At 51.5% G+C, this 22,181-nt stretch overlaps 1 protein-coding gene across 2 annotated transcripts in view; it reads right to left on the reverse strand.

Moving 5' to 3' along the window:
• The window catches only part of Esrrb (estrogen related receptor beta), a 199,489-nt gene that overhangs the window by 118,852 nt on the left and 58,456 nt on the right, over positions 1-22,181 (reverse strand). The window contains exon 1 of one of the 2 annotated variants that reach the window (XM_004624733.2): positions 14,936-15,249. The exons of the other annotated variant lie outside the window; for it this stretch is intronic. Within the exon in view, the coding sequence (XP_004624790.2) occupies positions 14,936-14,985 (50 nt within the window). The 5' untranslated portion in view covers positions 14,986-15,249. Of the gene's footprint in view, positions 1-14,935; positions 15,250-22,181 lie in introns of those variants that run through there. 2 annotated transcript variants of the gene reach the window in all.

Consider the following 22,181-nt stretch of genomic DNA (forward strand, 5'->3'; position numbering starts at 1 on the left):
GATCCTTCTGCCTCAGCCTCCCTAGTGCTGGGTTTGCAGGGCTGTGCCACCATGCCTAGCTCTTAGAACAATATCTTGACATCATAAATCACATTTTTTACATAACTACATTTACAGATCCCAACAAGAAACCCAGTGCCGTACCACATGTGCTATTTTTGTTGCCGTTAACACCAAGCAGAGCAGCCAGCCCAGGTTTTTATGAATGGAGACAGGCTGATGGCCAAGATTGCCCTGGAGGGCATTTCTCTGGGTGAGGCAAGCCCTCCCACCCTAGGTGCAGGTCCCCACATGGTGCTCCATGCCAAGCCTGTAAGGTCTGCTCTGGGGATGTTATGTTGGTCACACATAGAGCTGAGTGAGCTCAAGGGACACTGGGACATAAAAGCAGTCCTAAACCCAGGCTTGCTGGCGATGCTATACATCACTCAGACCTCAGCAGCCCCCTACCCAGCACACACGGGGTCACACAGGTCCTCCAAGATAGCCCTCCATGCAGACTGCCCTGAGCGTTCTCTGCACAGGCCTGTCTGTACTTCCTGGCAAGAGGATACGTAGCACGGCGCAGCTAGGCCCTGACAAGGGCACCTCCAGCTCCTCCAGGCCTCTGCATGGCTGTCCTAGAGCTTGGTGGCTGCCTGTGTAGCCACGCCCCTCTTCTCAGGGGCTGTACCCATTCCTTTCTGAGCCCAGGGTCTGAGCAACAGTTTCCCTCAGACCACATTTAAGTGCAGGAAAAATGACAGGAGGGCTGGTATGGAAAGAAATGGTGGGTTTTCTAGTTTCCTGGGCTTAGAGCTATTTCCAGGGACCTGATATAGCTTTGCATCAGGTGCTTCAAATGGACTGATGGTGTCACCACTGACAGATCCAGAACCTCAGCTGAGGACTCCTACTTGGCACCGCTGTGGGACTAAAGAGATCAAGAGGCCCTGAAAGCCCAGAGACCTCAGGCTCGCTCCCTCCAACCTGCTCCTGCCAGCCAGGCCTTGCCCAGGGCTTCTGGGTGCCTCGAAGCCCATGGCCCCAGCAGCCCATTTCCCTGGGCTGAATTAGCAGCAGCAGGAGCAGGGTGGGCACCTCTCGCTGCCCCATCCTGCACACAGCCATGGGCCCTACTCACCCTGTAGTAATATAGAACCAAAGGCCTTCTGCAGAATTGCCAAGCTCTGGTCATCAGTTAGAGATGGTGCCAACAGAGGACCGGGAACACACTGCAATAATCTGGGAGCTGCTCCTGGCAGATGAGTTGGGGACTGCACTTCTTTTTTTTTTTTTTTTTTTATTTATGTGTGTGTGGGGGGGCAGCTCAGCCCACCAGGGGGCAGGGCTGGCTGGCATGTGGTGCTGGGGGATTGAACCGTGGTCCCTGTGCTTTGCTAAGCTTGCTCTAAGTAGGTGCTCTAGACCACTGAGCCACTTGGCCTCTCTAGGTGTCAACCCCTTGGATCCTCCCCTCCCTTTCTCCTGTGTGTGCCTCGCTGTAAACTGGAAAAGCTAGGCTCCGACTTCCCTTCGCCCCTCACCTAGGAAGCCCTGCGCAATAAACAACCTGCACAGCCATACACAGAGCCCTGTCTAACACACACAATTTCCTCAAAATGTATCTCTTAAGTTTTCATCTCAAAATTCTTAAAGGTGTCCCCCAGTCCGAGCCTGGGCTATAGATCTGCAGACATATCGAATGCCAGCAGGCTCTGAAGCAGCTCAGGTATGGGACGGACTGCTACAGTGAAATGGGAAGGAAGGGTTTAATTCTCAAGGCTGCCTCCTGCCTGGTGCCATCCTTTCCAAGTTCATCTGTCCACAAACCTGGGGTTCAAAGCATTAAATGAGCCCCCAGCAGGGAGAGGTGCTGTCTCTGTACAACTATTGGCTAAAGCCCTTAGGCTCCTAAAGCTCCCGTTTGCCTAGTATTGGAAGGGGCCAGCCTAGGAGCCGAGGGCATGGGCCCTGAGCAGGCCCTGCTGTCACCAGGGTATAAGCCTAAAGGCGTGTACAAACCATTGTGGTGCGTACACCCTCCAGGGCCAGCGTTGGCCAGAACCCCAGGAATCACCTCCTTCGAAGCGCAAGGGCCCTGCTCAGATGGCCATGTCCTGGGCCCCTGGGGGCTGCAGACCCCAGTGCTCGCCCTCCCATGTTCCTGGGGTCACATGCAGCCCAAGTGACCCAGCACAGCACTTGTACAGACCGAGGATGGTCCAGAACACTGCCTCAGCCCCCACAGCCAGGGAGCTCATGGCTCCTCGGGCGGGCACAAGCGCAGCTGTGCATAGAGGACAATAGCATCCCAGGGGCCTCTGGGCCTCTTGCAGCCCCCACCCACTCCCCTCGCGGTGCGCGGCTCGCTGGCTCCCAGCCTCTGCTCCCCTGCACTCCTTATCTCCCCAGTGGCTGTGCCTCATGCTCCGCCCTGCCAAGCTGATGTGACCTCAGATTGTCCCAGGGCCAGGGGCTCAAGCCCCGGGGAACTGAGGCCTCTGCTCCTGAAGTGAGTGGTTTCATGCTTCCTGCTTGGGCAAAGATGGCAGCAAGGGGAAGAGATCAGGCTTACACTCTGTGCACACAGTGCCCGTTGCTCTCCCCAGAAGTCCTTCTCTGTTTCAACAGACTTTGGAAAAGGACTTGTCCAGAACGGTGAGAAGAGATACTAAAAAGAGCTAACGTCTATTAAACACTGTGGACCAGCCTCTGCTTTAAGCTCTTTGCGCTTATCAGCCTCCTGTCCAACCAGGAGGATCGTAGTGATGCCGATGAGGAACCCGAGCCTCAGAGAGATCGAGTCGTTTCTCTGGGGCCACGAGCAGGGTGGGACTGAGCCAGGCAGTCAGCGCTGTTTGTGGCCGTCAGCGCTGTTTGGGGCTGAGCCCTGGCTGGCAGCATCTGCACCTTCCATGGTGTTAGTAACTCCAGCCATGGCTGGCTTCAAGCTACCAACATGACACCTCTGTGTGCAGAGCTGGGGAGAGACGGGCAGCAGCACACCATGGTGTCACATTTGCACCTGACGGGTGCACTGAACAAAAATGTACTGCATGTACACAGTGCAGCGTGGGGTGGTGTGAGGAGGGGATGCGTTCTCGGTGTGGATGACCTTGGACTTCAATACAATATAGCTAATTATTAGTCTGTGTAATTTTTTATGGCACCAGGGAATGAATCTGAGCCTTCACTCTTGAGCTATCTCCCATCCCTGCCTTTTTATTAGGAGACAGGGTCTTTGTAAGTAAACTGTCCAGGTTGGCCTTGAACTTCTAATCCTCCTGCGTCAGCCTTGCAGGACGCTGGGATTGCAGCACTGCATCACTGTGCCCAGCTTGTAATGGTGTGTTTAACAACCAGAAGTCCTAAGAATTCGATAGTGGGCTGCAGGGCACCACTGGGGCCTGGACTCAGCCTCAGTTGGGCTCCTCTCCTGTCCCTGACACCTGCTGCTCCCAGGGGTAGGGTGCGCCAGCTGCCCAAGGTTCCACCCAGGATCAGCCCCAGCAGTGCACAGCCTCCCATCAGCCATTGCCTATACGACCTTCTTCCTCCCTGGGGGTCCCCTAGAGACACTTTCACCCACCTCCTATGTCTCTAGGGCAGCCCAAGCAACATTTAGTAAGCACCTGCCCTGTGCCAGCGTTCAAGGCCCTGTGGCCCAGGAGAACTGGTCCTCTCCTGGGACACATAATTTAGTGGGAAAAATTCTGATCCAACAGACTGGAATCCAGTTGGGGGTTGAGCCAGGTAGCAACTATAAGGAGAGAGATTAGCTTCCTCCGGAAGAGGTCAGGGATGGCTTCACGAAGAGGGTTTTACAGGGTGCATAGAAGTTGGCCAGGGAAATCAGGATGGACAGAAACAACACAGAAAGGAACAGATCTGAGGTTTGTATCCAGGTGGGGACTGGTCAGTAAAAAGGAAGAACTAAAGACATCCTGTGTATCTTGGCCAGAGGGTGGCTTGTAGTTTATACATGCTAGTGTGAAGGGCCCCCTGAAACCCAAGTCAGGCACCAGACTCACATGCTGAGATCCCAAGCTGATGGAAGAGCAGAGGCTGGAATCAAGCCTTTTTAAGGACCAGAACAGGGAACCAAATTTTTCTTTTTTCCTCTACCTTAAATCTTATCCACATGTTGAGCCCACCAGGAGCGGCCTGATGTTGTGACCTTGAGTGCAGGCTGGCTACAGCAAGCCCTCAACAACAGCAATCACTGCGGCTGCTACTGTTGTCCTAACCTTGGGCCCTATATAGTTCATTACTACCGAAGAGAAGCCAAAACATCCTGCCCAGGACCTGCACGTGCAGCTGCGGGAGGGCATTCCCCGCACCGCAGGGGGCCATGTGCTTCCCAGCCTGTCTGGAGGTCAGGCGAGTGAGCCAAGGGCTTGCAATGCACCTGGTCTGTGCCGCTGGGCCAGCATGCGTGAGAGAGGTGGACTGCTGAGGGCGGCCAGGGCGGCAGCCGGGGCTAGAGAGGCAAATCTGAAAGCAGCCAGGCTGCCTGAACCCAGAGCCACTCGCCTCGCTCGCTGCTGCAGCCGGGCGTCCCACACCCCCTCCCTTCATCCCTCCTTCCAATCTTAGGAAGGGGAAGGCCCGGTGGCCCGGCAGTCACCCATGGGTGCAGTGCCGGCGCTGGCCTGCAGGGGGGTCTAGAGTCCTTCCATTCCCCGCACCCTGGCTGCCTGGGTACCACTTTTAAAACAATAGTGGCGTTTACCAGGGCTGCGCGACTGGGCGCTGAGACTTAGGTGCGTGCCTGTGAGAAGCTGGTGCTAGCTGGCGGCCGAGCCCCGGTTCAGCCGCGCTGCGCCCTGGCTCTGTTTCGGAGCTGAGTCCCTGGCCCACGCTGCTCTACCACCTAACACTGACTTGATGTTTTTCTCCGTTGCCCCCTGTCCTCGGTAGGGAGGCAGGGAACCCTCCTAGGATGCCAAACTCTTCCAACTGCCAGGGTCTCCTCAGCTTCTAGCAGTCGAGCTCTGAAACGCGCTTGTCAGAGAAACACGGGCCTAGACAGGTGCACCAGAAGGCTGGGCTACCCGGCTGCTCCCGTGTCACCACTCAGCTGCCCAGGGGGACACCTCAGGACATCATTCTGCCAAGTTCTTCACCGACGACAGCTCTATCAGTCTGCCCAGATGACAGAACTTACTTTGCCCACTAACTTCTAAGGACATGACCAGCCTAACAAATTAATATTAATGAAAAGTTAGTCTTCTAAGAAATAATTTCAAGAAACCAAATGTAACTGTTCTTTAGGGCTTTGTCAAAAACAGAAAAAGGGCCAGCGAGACAGCTTTGTAGGCTAAGTGCCTGCACAGGCAAGTGCGGGGACTGGGGTTGGATCATGCTGGGCCAGCCCACCAAGACCGGTATGGTGACACTAGCCTATAATCTCAGGGGTAAGGAGGGCTGAAAACAGGAGGATCATTATGAGTCAGAGCTACACAGTGAGAACCTGTACCAAATACATTTTTTTTTTTTAAAGATGTGTTTCTTAGTGAGACCAGGTTAAGACAAGCAGTTATGGGCAGAGTTGTCTGATTTAGCAAATGCTGCATGGGATTTAAAAATTATTCATTTATGTAAAATTCAAATTTAACCGGGTGTTCTATATCTCATCAAGCAATTTTACCCAGAAGTCTGAGAATACAGGGATTCATTCAGAGGAAAATTTCTTATTCATCATCCCTACCCTCAATGGTAATTCCTTCTCTAATCCAGTGGCACATATGGAAACCCAAGCAGGTTGATCACATTACAAAAAGTAACCAGGGCAAGCGCCCCAATCTCACTGCTGGGGGTGGGATCTTACTGGGAGGTTAAGCCAGAGGAGTAACTTCCCAAAGATCACAACAGGACCCCACCACCGCGGGCTGCCCCTGGTCAATTTCTGGTTTAACTTGTAAATTGCTTCATTTGCTCTTCACAACAGCCGTGGGAGGTGCACTGTTTGTGGAAATAGGACCCGGAGTCTCGTTTCTGTAGAAATCTACCAGCCCAATTTCTCCAGGCCTTGCAAAAGCCTGTCAATTTCTGGTCAGTTACTTCCTGGGAAAGGAGGAGGAGGAGGGAAAGGCGGGACCTCATCCTATGGCTCTGAACTGGGGTTCTTCAAAATGCAATTCCATTGCTGTTTGGTAATAGTATCCGTTTTACACAGGAAACTGTCTTTTAATTTCAGTGGATTACTGCTGGTTTGGGTATGGGACAGTGGAAGAGAAGTGGGTAGGAAGCCACTGTCGTTGCCTCGGCCTTGTGACTAAGGAAGGTGTGGGCTACCGTCCGGGATAATATGCAGCTCATTTTCCACGAATACAGGCACACTCGAGGCATCGGCGAGCGCCAGTGACAATGACACACAGATCCCAAATGTTCTCTGTAAGAAAAAACACCCTTTCACCTAATCCTTCTTAAACTCAACCAGACTGATTGGTCTTTATTATTCATGAATTAATTTTTTACTCAGTGTCCAACAAGGGAATTGCAGCTATAATATTTCTCACCGATTGAGGGAAAAAACAGATCTCAAGCTGAGCGGCACAGCCACACTCTCCCTTGCATTCCTCAGGAGTGGAATGTTTTTGTTTGTTAAATCAGTTAATAATCAATTAATAATCTAAAGCTTTAGGGTTTTTTTTCCCCTAAGAAAAAAAAAATTAAGAGCATGAGTAAGAACATTAAGGTGTTAGAAAAATGCACACAGCCACAGCATATTAAGGGAAGGGAAAACCGCCTATTTCCAATGTGATATGAAAAAAACAAGACAGGAAATGACAAAGGCATTATCGGGCTCCAGAGCAATGCCCGGATGAGCAGGGTCAGGTCTGGGAGCTGGCGTGAGGAGTCACAAGAGGAGGCAGCGGACCTGGAGGGGTTACACCCTGGTGAGCTCCCTCCTATCTCTGCCTGCAGAACACAGTTTCAGGTATCCAGCAGCACAGGCAAGGGCCTCCCAGAAGCTGAACGGCCAAGCAGGCAAGTGAGGGTCAAGAGGCCTTTCTTCACACAGCTTGCCCTAGGTGCTCCTGTGTGCCATGCCATAGCCCCCTCGTCCTCCATGTGCCTTTGGTCTGCAAATGTCTCCAGAGAACATAGACACAGGAGTCAAGGGGTGGAGGACCTGAGAGGAAGGACACGGCACAGGCTGCCGGCAGCAGTGGGGTCACGCTTGATGCCGAGTCCTGTATGAGAAACACTTACCCCTTCTTCAATCAAAGGCAAAGCACCTAGCATTTCTCAAGGAGCTGTGTGGTTAACACCTCGTTCTCTACCTGTCTGTTCATATTCAGAGAGCAGGCGATTTTTGTTCCTGGATGAATTGAGACACGCAAACCTGAAGCTTCTGCATGTTTACATTTGCATGGGGATAATTATGTTCAGGGGACAAGACATGGTCACCCTCACCTGGTTACTATGAGAAAACTGATTCTGAGAACAGTCTTGTGCTTTGGGGGAAGAAAAAAGTTGCCAACAGTTATTAGTGTCCTAATCGTTATTATAACCATCCCATTATTGCTATCATTTCTGTAAAAGCAGTGTTCTTTCTGCAAAAGCTTGTTAGCCTGGCTGTTTAGGTAGACAATGTCAACACACCCAGGAGACAAAAGACAAAGAGTGAGGCTAAAAAGAAGAGGATAATACTGTACTCTGCATGCTGAAGGGCTGTTGCACCATCAAAAGGGACCGTTTTCTGCTGATCGATCAGGAAGTCAAAACAAAAGCATACACCAGCTCCTCTACTCCGCCCTGCCAAGACGCCACACGCTAGAGCTCCCAGCATCACACAGGGAGATGCACACAAGGCTTAAAACTCAGTTATGGATAGAGCGAGTGTTCCCAACAGCCCCACCTGCATCCTGTCACCTGGTCCTGCAGGTACCAGACACGGCCAACCTGTGGGCAGATCTTTACTCTGCTTCCACATGCTGCAGACTGGCCCAGGGACAGTGACTGGATGAGAGCGGGGGCAGGGAGCTCAGTGGCAGGCGTTCTGCTCTGGGCCTCACCTGTGAAGCTGCGCACAGCAGCTCCAAGCAGCTCCACCATTCTAATATACACACTCACACGTACACACACACTGACACACCCATGCCCCGACACCTGTCCTCCAAAGCACAGGAGTCATGGGATATAGGCAAGCTGCACCAAGCTGGAATAAAACTGAGGGGGAAAATAAGGACAAAAGAAGATGTTAAATTATTGGCCTGTGAGAGAGCTCACCTAAAACACCTTTCTTTTATAAAGCAGGAAATCAAGTGAGAAGAACCAAAAGCTAGAAATCTAAGTAGAATAAAACTGTAGGAATGAATTAACAGAAAGAATAAAAGGAAAAGAAACCAATTTAGGAACACAAGTTAATTCAAACAATTTGAAAGAAAAGAGCCAAATTAAAATAACAGTTTTTCGTGTTTGAGGTTTTGCGATTCACAGTTTTCCCAATTAGAGGGGTTGAGCCCAGCTGCGTGTCACAGCCACTGTTTTAAACACCGTGTTTTAGTAAACACCACGGTTCAGCAAGAGCTGACTGCCACTCTAATTGGCAGGAGAGGACCCTGATATAGTTTTAAATGAAAATTGATCACATTTGAAACCAGAACACAAAACGAAACCTTGTCCGAGTTTGTTTAACGGCCTTTTGACCTCTGCATGAAATGACATTGAGGAATAAAATAACATTTTGCAGAAAACTATTCCCAGAAAAGCTTCTATCCTGGGCAATACTGAATGATGACACTGAATAGTATATTTTAAGATTCTAAAGAACAAAAGAGAAAAAATTTTAAAGAGAGCAAAATATATGTATTTTAAAACCAAAATGTGTACAAGTTTAAAACACACATCATAGTGAAGATGAGAAAAAATTTCTGTCTCTAACCCCAGGAAAACTTTGGTTTTAGATTTACACAATTTGAACTCAAGCTCAAATAATTCTGATTTTCAGACTTCAGCTCCCTTTTCTCCAACCTTAACAGACTCCGCACTGTCAGTCCTACTGGCAGGTTAACCGCTGTGATTTTCTTTGATTTAAGAAAACACATGACTCTTTAAGCTATGTCTGTCCACGTTGATTTTAGGCAGAGTAGGGAAGTGGTGGGGCTGAAACAGAAGCCAGGTGCCCCTGTGCGTGTGGTCCTTTGGCAGCTTGGAGGAGGGCAATGCCCTTCTCTCCATTTCTGGGGTCCAATTCAGACAGACTGAGGTTAGAAAACTGAACGAAGGTGTTCAGGAAAGACTGAAATGCCCACACTGCTGGACAGTCAGCCAAGCAAGTCTCTGTGTTCCCTCCCGCACTGTGGACCAAGCAAGAGCAGGGGACAGAAGTCCCTCCTGCAAAACTGCCACGCCTGACCTCAGCGGGCAGGGCCACGCTGGCAGCAGAGGCTATGCTTAAAGGCAGAACCCCCTGCCCACTGTGCCAGGGGCACTCCCCACATAACACCCTTGCACACTTTCACACACCGACCCTCACTTCTTAGGGTAGACTCAGCTTTTAATGGTCAGAAACATCCTCTGCAAAAGGGGCCTCAAAGGCACCATGAAACAGCCCGACATTCCCTTAAGCAGGACTTAAAAGCTCCATTAAGATCCTTGCTGGTTCTAATCCTGATCAGTAGAGAAAGGCACTGGAAAGAAGCAGGCAAAAATACACAAAAGAGGGGAAAGAGATCCTGGCACTCCGTGTCTCCCCACTTGGGTCTCTGTTAGATGTGTAGTTGGGGAGGGTCTCTGCTCCCAGAAGCAAACTGAGCCCGAGCTCTCCAGCGACTGGACTGCCCACTCCCCCTGCACAAGACCTCCGGAAGCTACCACATTCCGCAGAGCACACCCGCACACGCAGGCCAGCCCAGGCATCAGCAAGTGCTCCCCTCCCACTGCTGGCTCCAGGAAGCGGCTGATGAGATGGGTGAATACCAGCCACTGCCCCCGGGGCCTCAGGCATACTAGGTGGAAGGCATCAGGAGCCCCCTTTTGAGATCTGCTGCCCTCCCCACCAATCCCAGAGCCACAGAACACACTGGCATGCCCCCAAAGTCATTCTATTACATCCTCCTGGTGTGGGAGAAAATGTCTTGGCAGAGACTGATGCTCAAGGTCCCACTGTCACAAGAGGTAAGGGTCACTAGCCTACTGCTCTAAGGAAAGAAAAAAAGCCCAGCAACTAAAGCCTCCCAGTCACTGCCATGACATCTTGTCCTAGGAAGATGTCTGGTCCCAGCAGAGCGCTGCCACTGTCACTGAAAGGTCAGTGGCCTGGCCAGTGGCAGAGGCAGGCTGGTCCTATGAGACTTCATCCTGCTGTGCAGGGAAGTTGAGGACCCTAGTCCTCATGGCTGGTCTGTTAATTACATTTGCAATTATAAACACCACAACCTCCCTGTGCAGGGACCAGGCCACATAAGCCAGGGGACAACCGACATAATCCTTCCTACAGGCCAGCTAACGCTTATAAGATCCTACTCCACAGGACGACCAGATCTATGACTATTCCCCAGAGGCTGGGGTTTGCTGGGACCAAGAAAAAGGAAACTCCGGAGACAAAGCTCTAGCAAGGTCACCAGCACAGACATGCGAAGCGGATCTATCTCTAGAAATCAGTGATGTGCTGCAGGGGCATAGGCAGGATGTTCAGGGAGCCTCGGGGCTCACTGGTCTGGTGGGGGCTCACGGTCAACTTCATAGCTGCAGAGCCTGCGTGCATGGCCCACACACCCTTCAGAGACTGCAGCAAACAGAGGTAGACCATTCTAGCTGCAAGAGGGTCCCCCTCAGTGTAACATTTGGTCAAGAGCTACTAGAATCTGAAGCAGAAGCTCCAGGGCGGCTTAAGGAGTGCTGGCTGTTTTAGGCCAGGATCCTGACCTTTGGAAAGAATACCCCACGGGTCTACCAGCTAGAACGCTGATGATGGGGAACAAACACGTGAAGGAATGCAGGTGTTCGGGGTGGGGTGGGGTTTGCTTTGAAGAAATGGATTAGGGTCTAAATATCCACTATTTTTTCCCTTAATTTTGGAACCAGAAGAATTGTAATCACTTTGAAGGTGTCACTTGGAAAGACCTGCGAAGGTAAGTTGAAAAGAAAGGCGCCGAAGAGCCAGGTCAACCAGCACGCCGTCCCTGCTCTGGGTGCTGCCCACTGAAATCTCCCTCCGGCACCACACTTGCACACCCAGCAGCCGCACCACCTGCCCAGGGCACGAGCTCAACTCGTGTCTCCCAGGCTCTTGCCTTTGGGGCCAGAGCTCAAGAGAAATAAGGCATTTTGCTGATGATTAAAGGAGGAGATAAACATATTCAGTGAGTTTGGATTATCTTTTGAAATCATTCAGCAAAATGTCCTATTATAGGAACTCGATGGGGACATGCAGGGACAGTCACAAGAGGCCCTGAGGGAGGGTCGGGAGCACTTTGAGAAGGTAGGAGTGACATGAAATCTCTGTCATAGTCACCTCCTTTGGAGGGCTTTCTCCGAAATTCCCCGTCATCCTTTTCTCTTGGACTAAATGGAATATTTATTGATTACTTCAAATCAATACAACAAAAAGATTCCTGTTTGGTGGGTCAGGTCGTACCATCATTTTCTTTTCTTTGGTAAAGAAACACCTTTCTATATACTCTATATATTCAAATAACTGGTAAAATAGAGGATGATTTCCAAAATGAAAGGAGTTGGGAGAAATAATCAGCTCCAAGAGGAAATTTCCAGGGATGGCAGGATCTCACTGAGCTGGAAAGGCCCCTAGCCAGGAATGGGCCGACAACACTGACCAAATATTTTCTCTACCTCGAGCCCCAGGGCTCAGAGACTCCCACCTCCTGTGACCCACCCTCTTCTGTAGCTACCCACACCAGCAGAAGAGCTGTGGACACTGGAAGGCTCATTTTCTAGACCCCTCCTCTTAGAAAACCAAGACTAATGTTCTCCATCTGATTTATTTTTAAATGTACCATTAAAAATTAATTTCCCCCTTTGTTTTTCTCCAGGTCACTGATTCTGAATTACCATGTGGCATTTTTCCTATGTGTGAACCCACATATTTTACCTGTAGGACAATTTGTTCTTTGTTCCCTTAACAACGGCAAAATGGGCATCGGACGATGGTACCCTGCCATAGCCCTGCTTGGGTTTTGTGCCTGGGTCCCCAGCAGGTCCCATCGTGGACACGTGTACACACGCACAGGGAGGCAAGCACACTCACTCCCGCGCTCTGATTATGTGCATAAAATATTGATCAGGAAGGGTAAAGGAGTCACCTACAGGTTTGGCTACAGTAAAATGAAAATGAAGATGAGAAAGGTGGGAAGGCACAAGAATGCTCTCAGAGTGTGTCACTTCTCACCTGGGACAGCAAGAATGACACTGAGCTTATAAAATAGCCGGTTGCAGAAGCAAGAGAAGGGCTTCAAGGTTCTTCCTTCCCACTGGTGCCTGTGCTCCAGTCTTTCCAAGTCTGCGAACATCAACTGACCTGCCTGGGCAGAAACTGTGCCGAGCACAAGAACCCCCTCCTGGCTACGAGGGGCACCGTAATAAATGCTTTCATCTTGCCCACAAACCAAAACACAGCCCCTTTTACTACTTTGTTACTGATGGCTCTAATGTCACCAAGCCTGTCATGGGTGGAAAACAGAAAAATGCGGGCCACAGACACCAGCCTCTGCCCTCCAAGAGCCTGACCTTGGCGTGATGGCTCCTGCACCACGGAAAACATAAACCTTGGTGGGGAGGTGTGTGTCTGTTTGTGGGGCAAGTCGCAAAGCTTGGAGAGAAAGCTATAGGGACACCTCATTCCCCACTGGAAACAGCAGCTGTATTTTGGGCTTTTCCTGAGCCCCATGGAGGGAGAAGCTGATGGTGCTGGCAGGAAAGGTGAGAAATCAGAACCACTATCAGTTTAGAAATGATTTCCACTTCAACCTGAGCATCAGCACTCAGGACCCCTCTCCCATATCCCCTTTGCTGCCCCCTGACATTCCTTCTCTGCCCACATTCCTCCTCTAACTAAAGTCAGGGTTCCTGTCAAGCCCAGAAGTACCCAGCTGCTAAACCTTCCATCTCTCACCATGTTGCCTTTCCTGGTCAACATGATCACAAGAATGTCCTCCCTACCCTCCGTGTTTCACAGATTGCCTGTGACTTGAGCCAGAGACAAACAGATATTTTAAGCTCAACTAAAGAAGTCACCTCTGAAGAGGAGCCTAAATAATTTAAATAGCCAATATTTGTCAGAGTTGGTAATTTCATGTGAGATGTCCCACAAGCATCACTCTCCACAGCATCCAGCCCCTCCCCATCTCTAGGTTCCCCTTCTATCTTCCACTCCCTCAAAAAAACCACTGCAAAGTGTGACCCCACCCTAGCCCAGACAGCTGGGACTAGTATAACCTTGAAAAAGAAAGAAAAGCCACTTTTCCAGCTGAAAGAAATCCGAACCCATTATAATTAGGGATTCCCCTCATGTCCTACCACAGTGCCTTTTTCTAACATGACAAAGTGCCTAAGTTGTCGTGGACACTAAAGGACCTTGTGCCTGGGGAGCTTCTAAAGCTAGAACCAGAAAGCTCTGTGGGTGGAGGCAGTCCAGTCATCAACACAAGCTACCGCTATTTAGTTTTCTCCTCTCCCACGCGCGAGGCCACCGCTGATGGAGGCAGTCAGGGTTGCGAGGCAGGGGGTTAGACACGTCCAGAACCCCACATGGTCTTTACTTCAAAGATGCCATCAATGGCGCTACATAGGTGGATGTAGTTGTACAAATTTGAGAAAGTGATGAAATCAGGGAAACACCGACTTTGACAGTTTAGTTTGCTTTAAGGGGAAAGAAAAGGAACAGGTACACAAAGTTAAGCAGGAAAGCTGCCCGCGACAATGCAAAGTACCTATTTTTAAGCCATCCGAGGGACCGTTCTGTAAGAGCGCACCCAGGCCCCAGGTCACTTGTCCCTGAGCGCCGCGGGGTGGGGGCGCTCCGGAAACCCGGGCAGGTACTTGGGCAGGGGGGTCAGTGCCGGGACAGACTGCAGGGCGGGACAGCACAGTGGCCAGGGTGGAGCCCAGGAGGGCCCGGGCAGGATGCGTGGGGCAGCACCTGCCTCTCGGAGAATCGGTTCTCCACTTTCCCGCTCGGCGCGCTCAGCGTGCGCCCGGGTCCAGGAAGCCGCCCGGCGGATGGCGGAGCCGTGGCCCTCGATTCTGGGACAACCACAGATTCTGGGCAACGAGCCCCAGGCTTCCCCAGCCCAAGTCGCGTCTGGCTGCTTTGAGGTTGCAGCCTCTCCCCAAACTCCATACTAACTTCGGCTCCGCCGCGGCAGCGTGAGCCGGCTACCTAAGTCCTGGCGGTGCCGCGGCTCCTGCGCAGGGCGAGCACAGCGCTGCGTGCCCCAGGCCGCTCACCCGCACCCTGGCTCCTGGGCACCGCAGCCGCGTGCGCACCCTCGGGGCGCCCCTCGGGGACCTCCCGGCAAGCGTGCCGGGCCGTCCAGTTCCAATCAGTCGCGGAGCTTTAAATTTTTTCCCCCTTCGCCAAAATTATTCTTGCACTCTGGCACGTACACACAGGCGAAGCGCGCAGTGACGCTTTCGCTGACGGGACGGACCCTCCCTAGACTGTGATCCTGCACCTGTTCCGGGCTTCCGCCTCTCCTGCACGGGAACCAGTGTTTCGTCCCCGAAGAGCGCAGCCAGCGGATGAGAAAACGCTACACTTGCCTGAAAGTGAGGGCTTATAAAGGGGTGCGGGAAAAGTTAGAGACGGCTGTGAGCCCGAGAGAAAAACCCAGGACATGTGAGGCTTTTCCCCTCCTGCGTCGCCTGAGTGCTTCGGAGGCCCCTGCCACTTCAAGAACGTGTGGAAGAGGAACTGCGACACCCAGGACAGAGACAGCCAAGCGGCAGAAGGACAGAGGGATAGACCGCAAAGCGAGGCACCTACTGGTTGTGGTAGCCGAGGGGGTCCGGGATGCAGAGTTCCGATACGTCCATCAGTCCCGGTTTAGCATTCCCAGTTGGCGGAGAAAGGCGGCGGGCCAATCACGCGGCAGACAGTGAAGGGCACTGGCGAGTGCGAGTCCGGCAGGGGCACCGCGAGCACAGCACGGCGAGAGAGGGAGGGAGGGAGGCCGGGAGCCGTGCGCACCGCCCCGCGCTCCCACTCATCCGCGCGCTCGGAGCGGAGAGCCGGGCAGAGGGGATGCGGCGCCGCGGAGCAGGCTGGGGCACCCGAGACGTGGAGCCCACTAACCCTACTGTAGCTTTAAGGCTGAGAGACTGATGTGTGGTTGGGCTCCCATTGGCTATCTCTCGGGGGCTGGACTTACAGTGACGGAATCGGGCCGGGGAGGGGGAGGGGGCCAGCCGCGGAGACTTCAATGGAGCAAGGCGCGCGAGGTCCCCACCTCCCGAGGAGCAGGAGGGCTGGATTGTAGAGCCCTAAGGCTTGGGCTTCAGCGGATAAAGGGGACAGAAAAGGTCCAGCTGCCTGATGGGGCTCGGCTGGGGGGCGAGTTATTGCTGTTCTGTTCCCCCCCCCTCCCCCGGTTCTGCACCCGACCGGCAGACTCACGTCTCAGCCTTTTGGAATGGGTTTGTTTTCCCGATTAAAAGTGAGTCACATTTCCAATCCCCGTACCCTTGAGAAGCGACCGGTGCCTTTGACATTCACAGCCTCCAACCTTGTGTTCGGAGCCCAGACGTGCAGGGGGCAGATGTAGGTGAGGCCCAACCGAAGAGTGAAAGAGGAAAAGCTTTCCCGCCCGGCTTCCCTCACCTGCGCCAGTCCCTTCAGAACCAGCGCTGGCAGAAGGCTCCATGCGGGGCGCACATCCATAAAACGCTGTCCGGATGTCCGAAGTGAGGCACGATTCACTCCGTGGCAACTCTGAGCAAGGACCCAGGACGCAGGCACCACACATAAATCCCTGTCTGCTTAGGAAAATGTACCCTGGTTAAAACTCCCAACGGGCACAAGCAGACATTTTCAAATACACACCTGAATCCTGGGCTACAAACACCTGCATCACATCGCTGCTCCATGAGCCGGAGTATTATGGGCTGCCACTGTACCAAAATGAGCTATAAGTCAAGCCCCAATCTTTCTGTGGGGCTTTTCATCTTTTGAGATGCACCCGCCAAAGGGATAATAATCAATTTGATGATTCAAATGAGTGTGGGGAGGGGAGTAGTTATAGAATTATTTAAAAGGGGGAAAAGCCCTCAGGAGAGCCCACCACCTTATTCTCTTATAGTCTACAGACAATGAGCAGTAGGGGGGAGGACATAATTTTATCAAAATAATGTCTAAATGGAATGTAACTGCAGACAGTGTCATGCGTTTCAGGAATAAAGCAGGGAGGGAGGTGGCAGGGAACTCCATGAGGGGCAGCCTCTTGGGGGAGGGACTAGGGGAGTGGGCAGCAGCGTCGCAGATGATTCCTGACTCCCATAAATGTCGCTGTGGGGGCTGGGGGAGGAGCGGAGATTTTTCATATGTGTTGAAGTGGAGGAACGCATAGCTTCTTTGGCTTAGGAAAGTATGTCTGGGAGAGATGGATGAAGATGCCTGCTCTGCCGGCAGACCCCCAGCAGTCTCAGAAAAAAAAATTAATAATGCAGGTACTTTGTGAGAGACAGAAAGAAGGGTGCATAGATGTTTTGCATGAGCCTGGCTTCTATAGGACCCCTGTCTCTTGCCAGGACCTCAGTAACTGGTTTCTCTGCATCCTTTTTGCCCCCCATAGGTACATTCTTCAAGCACACAGCAGCCAAGCCCGGCTTTCTAGCATGCACATGAACTAGCCCCTTGTTGCAGTTGGAAACGAGGCCCCAGACTTGACCTACAAGGAAGGCCTCACATAACAGGTGTCTGTGGGTCCCTCTGCACCCCACCACAGCCCTTGCTGCATCCCTTTAAACCCATCTTTGCACCTGCCACCAAAGTCCCCACCTTCAAGGTACCACCAGAGCCTCCTGCCACTCCTTCTACTCCAAGTAGTCAAGCTGATTGTATACGGATTGCATACCCTTTGCCTTCCACCTTTACCTCACTGGGCAGTAAGCCCCGTAAGAGGAGGGGCTGTTTCTGTGCTGTTTCCCAGCAGAGTTCCCAGTGGTCTACAGGACCTGGTCCTTCCTGAATGCTGGGTAGATGCTGCTGAGTGCACTGGAGACTGCAGCAGTACAGAATGAGGAATCAGGTGAGGGACTGGCCCAGGTATGGCTTAGGCCCAGGCAGGTTTACAGAGTCAGCGGGCTCTTTGTGATGTGTAGGAGCCAGAAGGCATCGCACACTCGGTAGAAATAGAGGTCCCTGCAGTGTATGAAAAGAAAGACCACCCCAAAACCCTGAATGGTGGGTGTCAAGTCGCCCAGTAACACCATTCACAATTACCCAGTGCCTCCAAGGTCCCGGGACGAGAGCTGAGGGCCTCACTTCCAGGCACTAGCGGATTATTCTCCAGAGCCGTAAGGAGGTTCTTGAGGCCCCTGGGATCCCTCCTCAGTCCTGTGCCTGCCCAGCCTCCTCCTCATAGCCCTGGTCCTTGTGCTTTCTCCTGGCCCTACCAGCAAAAGTGAGTCTTCTCACTTTAGAGGAGAGAGTTGGGCAAGCAGGCCAGGATACCACGGTGGCCTGACCCAGCTCGGCAGGCCCAGGCGTCTCCTATGATACCAGGCAAACCTGGCCAAGTCACACTGCATATGAGACTTGCTTTCCTCATCCCAGCCTCAGCTCACCATGGAGGGCAGGCTCCTCCCCATAGCCAGGGTCAGGTGCCGCGCCTCTTGCTGCAGAGGCCTCGGTGTGGAAATGTACTGAGGACTCTGGGATCTGGTCCTGACTTTGAGTGACCTTGTGAAGGTCATCTCTTCTCCAGAAAACAAAGGTGTTTCAGGTGGCACAGTGGGGCAAGCAAAGTTCTTGGCTTCCTTCAAGCTTGGAATGTATTCAGCCAGTCATGATTTCCCATCATAAACGCTACCCTCCAGCGAAAGTTCTGAGCCACCCTTCACTACCCTAGCCCCACTAGTGACACCCTAAGTGGGCAAGGCAGCCCAAAGGGAATAGGACAGAAAGCATTAGACACAGTGATTGCACAGGATAGAGGGTGGCAGCAGCTTACTTTGTTTTTGTGACAAACTCACTTAAATAGATATTTATTAATCTCACGAAACTTTACAACTAGGAATGGCTCACCTCCAAGAATTACAGAGTCAGTCCAGCCAGATAGCTCAGCAGATTAAAGCACCTGCTTAGGTAGATGTGGGGGCTGGGGGTTCAGTCCTGCCTTCCCCGCCCCATGGGCATACTGAGACAGCAGCTGAGACTGGGCATGGTGGCATGCGCCTGTAATCCCAGAGCTTGGGAGGCTGAGAGCAGGAGGATCACTACAGGTCCCATCTGTATAGTGAGACCCTGTAGACCCTGTACTAAATACATTTAAAAAAAAATTAGAGTCTTCCACTTGTACAGTTTGGCATGATTTTTTCAACTTTACTATCATGCAAAAGCCATTCAGATTCCGAACAAGCCCTACTTCAAATGTTGCATTTTGCTCTTCTCCCTGCCTTGGAGGCACGCAGCCCAGGGTTCCCTTGAGGTGCTGGGTGGCAGCAGCGGGCTGCAGCTCCCGGTTGGTTGCGAGGTTGTAGGGCAAACCATCGTCCACAGTGTAGTGCTGCTGTGACGTCTGGTAGGCTAGGCGTGTTCATTTGGGGTGTTTTCAGCTGGATCGTTTCAGCTACGATGGGTTTACAGAGTGTAACCCTATTGTAAGTTGAATGATGTCTGAATTTAGAGCTCTCAAAAAGTTGAGTTTGACAGGGAAAGAACTCTGCATGTCTCTTGTGTGGTGAAATGACCTGCCCGAGGTCACGCAGTGAATAACTGGCAAAATATGCCATTGGTGGCCTCTGAGTCTCTACTTGCTCTACGAAATCTTTGTTGGCAGGTCCCTTCCCCTTCCCTCACTCCTTCTTTCCTGAGTACAAGCTCTTTGCTAAGGACTATAAAGCCCCCAAAACAATCCCGAGAGCATCTCCTTCCATAGACACTTCACCTCATAGACAGTGAAGATACAGCTTTCTGTGTCCCCAGATAGTTTCCTAGGAGGACAAAAGGAAGCCCTGTCTGGTGGCAATGAATTTCCTGACTTCTTGTCCTGCTCCGTGGCAGGTCCTTAGGAAGCAGAATCACACCAGCACAGCCCACTCTGTTCCCCAAGCCTGTACTGCCATAGTGGCAAAGAGTATGGAGTAGATCCTAGATCTGTGCAGACACAGATCCACATTGACCGCCCACCCCTGATTTCCCTTCCCCGCCTGCCTCAGGCCTCAGCGTGGCTGTCTTACTGCCTGCTCCTCTGGGTGGCGTGGTCTTCTCATGATATGAGAACCTGACCTCAGCACAGCATCCCTTGCCAAAGATCTGGTGAAAATCCCTACCCTTCATCGGGCCTGGTTTGGGTGGTATCTTCCCTCCCTTAAATCAGCTTCCCTGACACAAGGCATTTTTGCACAAATAAGACAGAAGCAAGCAGTGCTTGGAATCTCTCCTTAGTGGAGGATTTTTCTTCAAGCCAGGGAGCTCAGCAGGAGGCAGTGGAGCCATGTTAGTCCATTAGAACAGTGGACCTTCTGACTTAATCCATTCATGAGAAGACCCGTCCAGCCTTTATGGAAAGCCTGGCCTCTGCTCCTGGAGCCCAGCAGGTGCAGGAATGCTAGGTGTGTGATTACACCATGCCTGACCCCACCTACACCCACATTCCGTGAAGCCAAGTTTCCAGGTGGGAACAGTGCCTTGGGAACCACCCCACATGTACTACCACTTCTTACCAACAGCCCGGGAAGGGCAGGGTGCCTCTGTGGAACTGCCTGAATCTCCAGCAGTGCTTGCTTCTGCTCCACCCCGCAGTGAGGGCTGCAGAAGGCGAGTCCAGGCGGGGCATCCATTGACAGTCCACGATGGCTGACTAAGGTGGTTCAGGCTGGAACAGGGAGCCTAACCTGAGCATCTCTGGGGACAGTGCTCCATGGGCTCCTGGCTGGAGGAATGTCCCTGGCCAGACACCTTTGTGGACCTGCTGTCTCCTCACATGCTTCAATTTGGGGTGCAGGGTTATATCCCCAAGTGTTGGCCAGCACACTCTCAGCCCATTGGCTGGCACTCATCCGAGGATCATAATTAACTGATAACGCTAATACAATGTGAGTTTGTACTCCATAATAGTCTCCTGCTGACAGATAAATGCTGGGGGACATGATGGCTTTTCCTGAAGCTGTCATGGGCCATTACTGGGGCAAGAAGACTCACATCCTACTAGCACTGCCACCATGACACCAAGTAAAATATGAAGGGGACTCTTGAGTGGTTAAATGGTTGGGCTCCCTCCCACCACCACCACCATCCGTTGCATTATCTGAGGTCCCTACCAGGGCTCTTGGAATAACTTCCAGGCATTTCAAAACTCCAGTCCTTTCCCCCACACCTCCAGAGTCCGGGCTCCCCCCCACAGCTGAACACAGGAGGAGGTTCCAGCCCCCTGCTCACCACCACCACGCTCTCATCCTGCAGCCCTGAGTGCAGTGGTAACTGCAGCGAGCTGGCAGGTTGGAGGACCAGGAAACTGACATGTGTCTCTCCCTAGAAACAAAAGTCACCGCGAGAGTGGGAGGATGTCATGACTGTAATAGCTTTGTCCCCTGCCAGGTTTCTAGGGGAGAGAAAGAGAAGTAGGAGGGGCACAGAGAGAAGGAAGATGGGGAAGAGGAGGAAGCGCAAGGAAGACAGCTGTGCGGGTGGTCGCAGTGTTTGGTAGCTAAGAGAGATTGAACGACTCGCTATTGACTGAATGAATGATCTGTCTAATTAAATATTTTCCATTACAGTGGACAGTGGTTTCTTTTCTTCTAACAAAGAAACTTGACCTTCTTTTTGTCTGTGTCACATATTAATTTATCGTCCGACTTCTCATGATTTTCGCACCCATGTAAGCATAAAACATAGTTGGCTTGAAATAGTAGTGCACAAGCAGTTCGTTCCTAGACACTTAGAGAGAGAAAAACTTCTCTGTGGCTTGTGATACTTTTGACTGCCACAATTCTCGTGGTTAACAATAGCGACAGAAAGGATGAGCAATTTGCTTTGTAAACTCACAGATGATGGGTCACATCTCCATCTTTGTTTCCATCCTCAAGAATAACTGTCTTAGAGAAACCACAAGATACATAAATTTTTAGAAAATAAATTCAATGACATCCCAAACACTTAAATGTGGAAATAAAGGAACTTGTGGACTGAGATTGTCTTTCTAGCATTAATGATATAAAATTAAAAACTGAAGACATTTGAATATGTTTTTATTTCCTAGTGGCTCAGTTCAGGTGAACTTATTTTTCAAACTAAAGTGCATCTTATTTTTGCTCTAATCAAATGTCTTGTAGAGTGGAAAAATAAACGGGTACTTTCCAGGCTTTAGGAGAAAAATCAAATGGAGATGTTTTCTAAAGTGTCAAGTGCGGCACCCATACAAAGCACGATTACAATCATCCCTTTGAACTATTCCTTTACATAAAAATCATCCTGGCTGGCCACTACCTTCACAGATGTATGATGTAATTAAACCAGTCCCACTGGTAAGCTCTCCACTGCTCTGAGAGGTGTCAATATAAATGGGTCAGTACCAAATCCAGATGAAAGCTCACGCTTGTAGCAGGACCGTCCATGACATCTTTATTCTTCATAAGCAATTGAGAACACAAAGCTACAAGAGAATGCCTGTGTTTCTGAGAAGGGCAAGACAAGGCAGGAAGGAAAACTGTAGGAGAACCACAGAGAATTTAGACAAATGGGCAAAAGGCAGTCACCAGTGCAAGATTTAATATGGATAAACACTGGTAATACACTTGTGAGCAATGACCCTCAGCCGAGCCACAGACTGCAGGCCGCCGTGGGACAGCAGTGATGCAGACAGACACCTGGGGTCAAAGCAGATAGCACATTAAACGTGGCACCCAGCTCCGTGGCATGATAAACTCGGCTTTGGGGGTGATTCTGCCAGCCAGCAGAGCAGGGAGCCACAATAATTCCTCTTTACTCTCACTGCAGGCACAGATGGAGGTTTACACTCAGCCCAGGGGACCTGCCTGGAAAGCAAACTGGAAGGGGGATGTAAAGGGGATTG

The sequence above is a fragment of the Octodon degus genome, unplaced genomic scaffold, assembly GCF_000260255.1.
Source record: "Octodon degus isolate 3935 unplaced genomic scaffold, OctDeg1.0 scaffold00007, whole genome shotgun sequence".
NCBI classification, from domain to species: Eukaryota; Metazoa; Chordata; class Mammalia; order Rodentia; family Octodontidae; genus Octodon; species Octodon degus.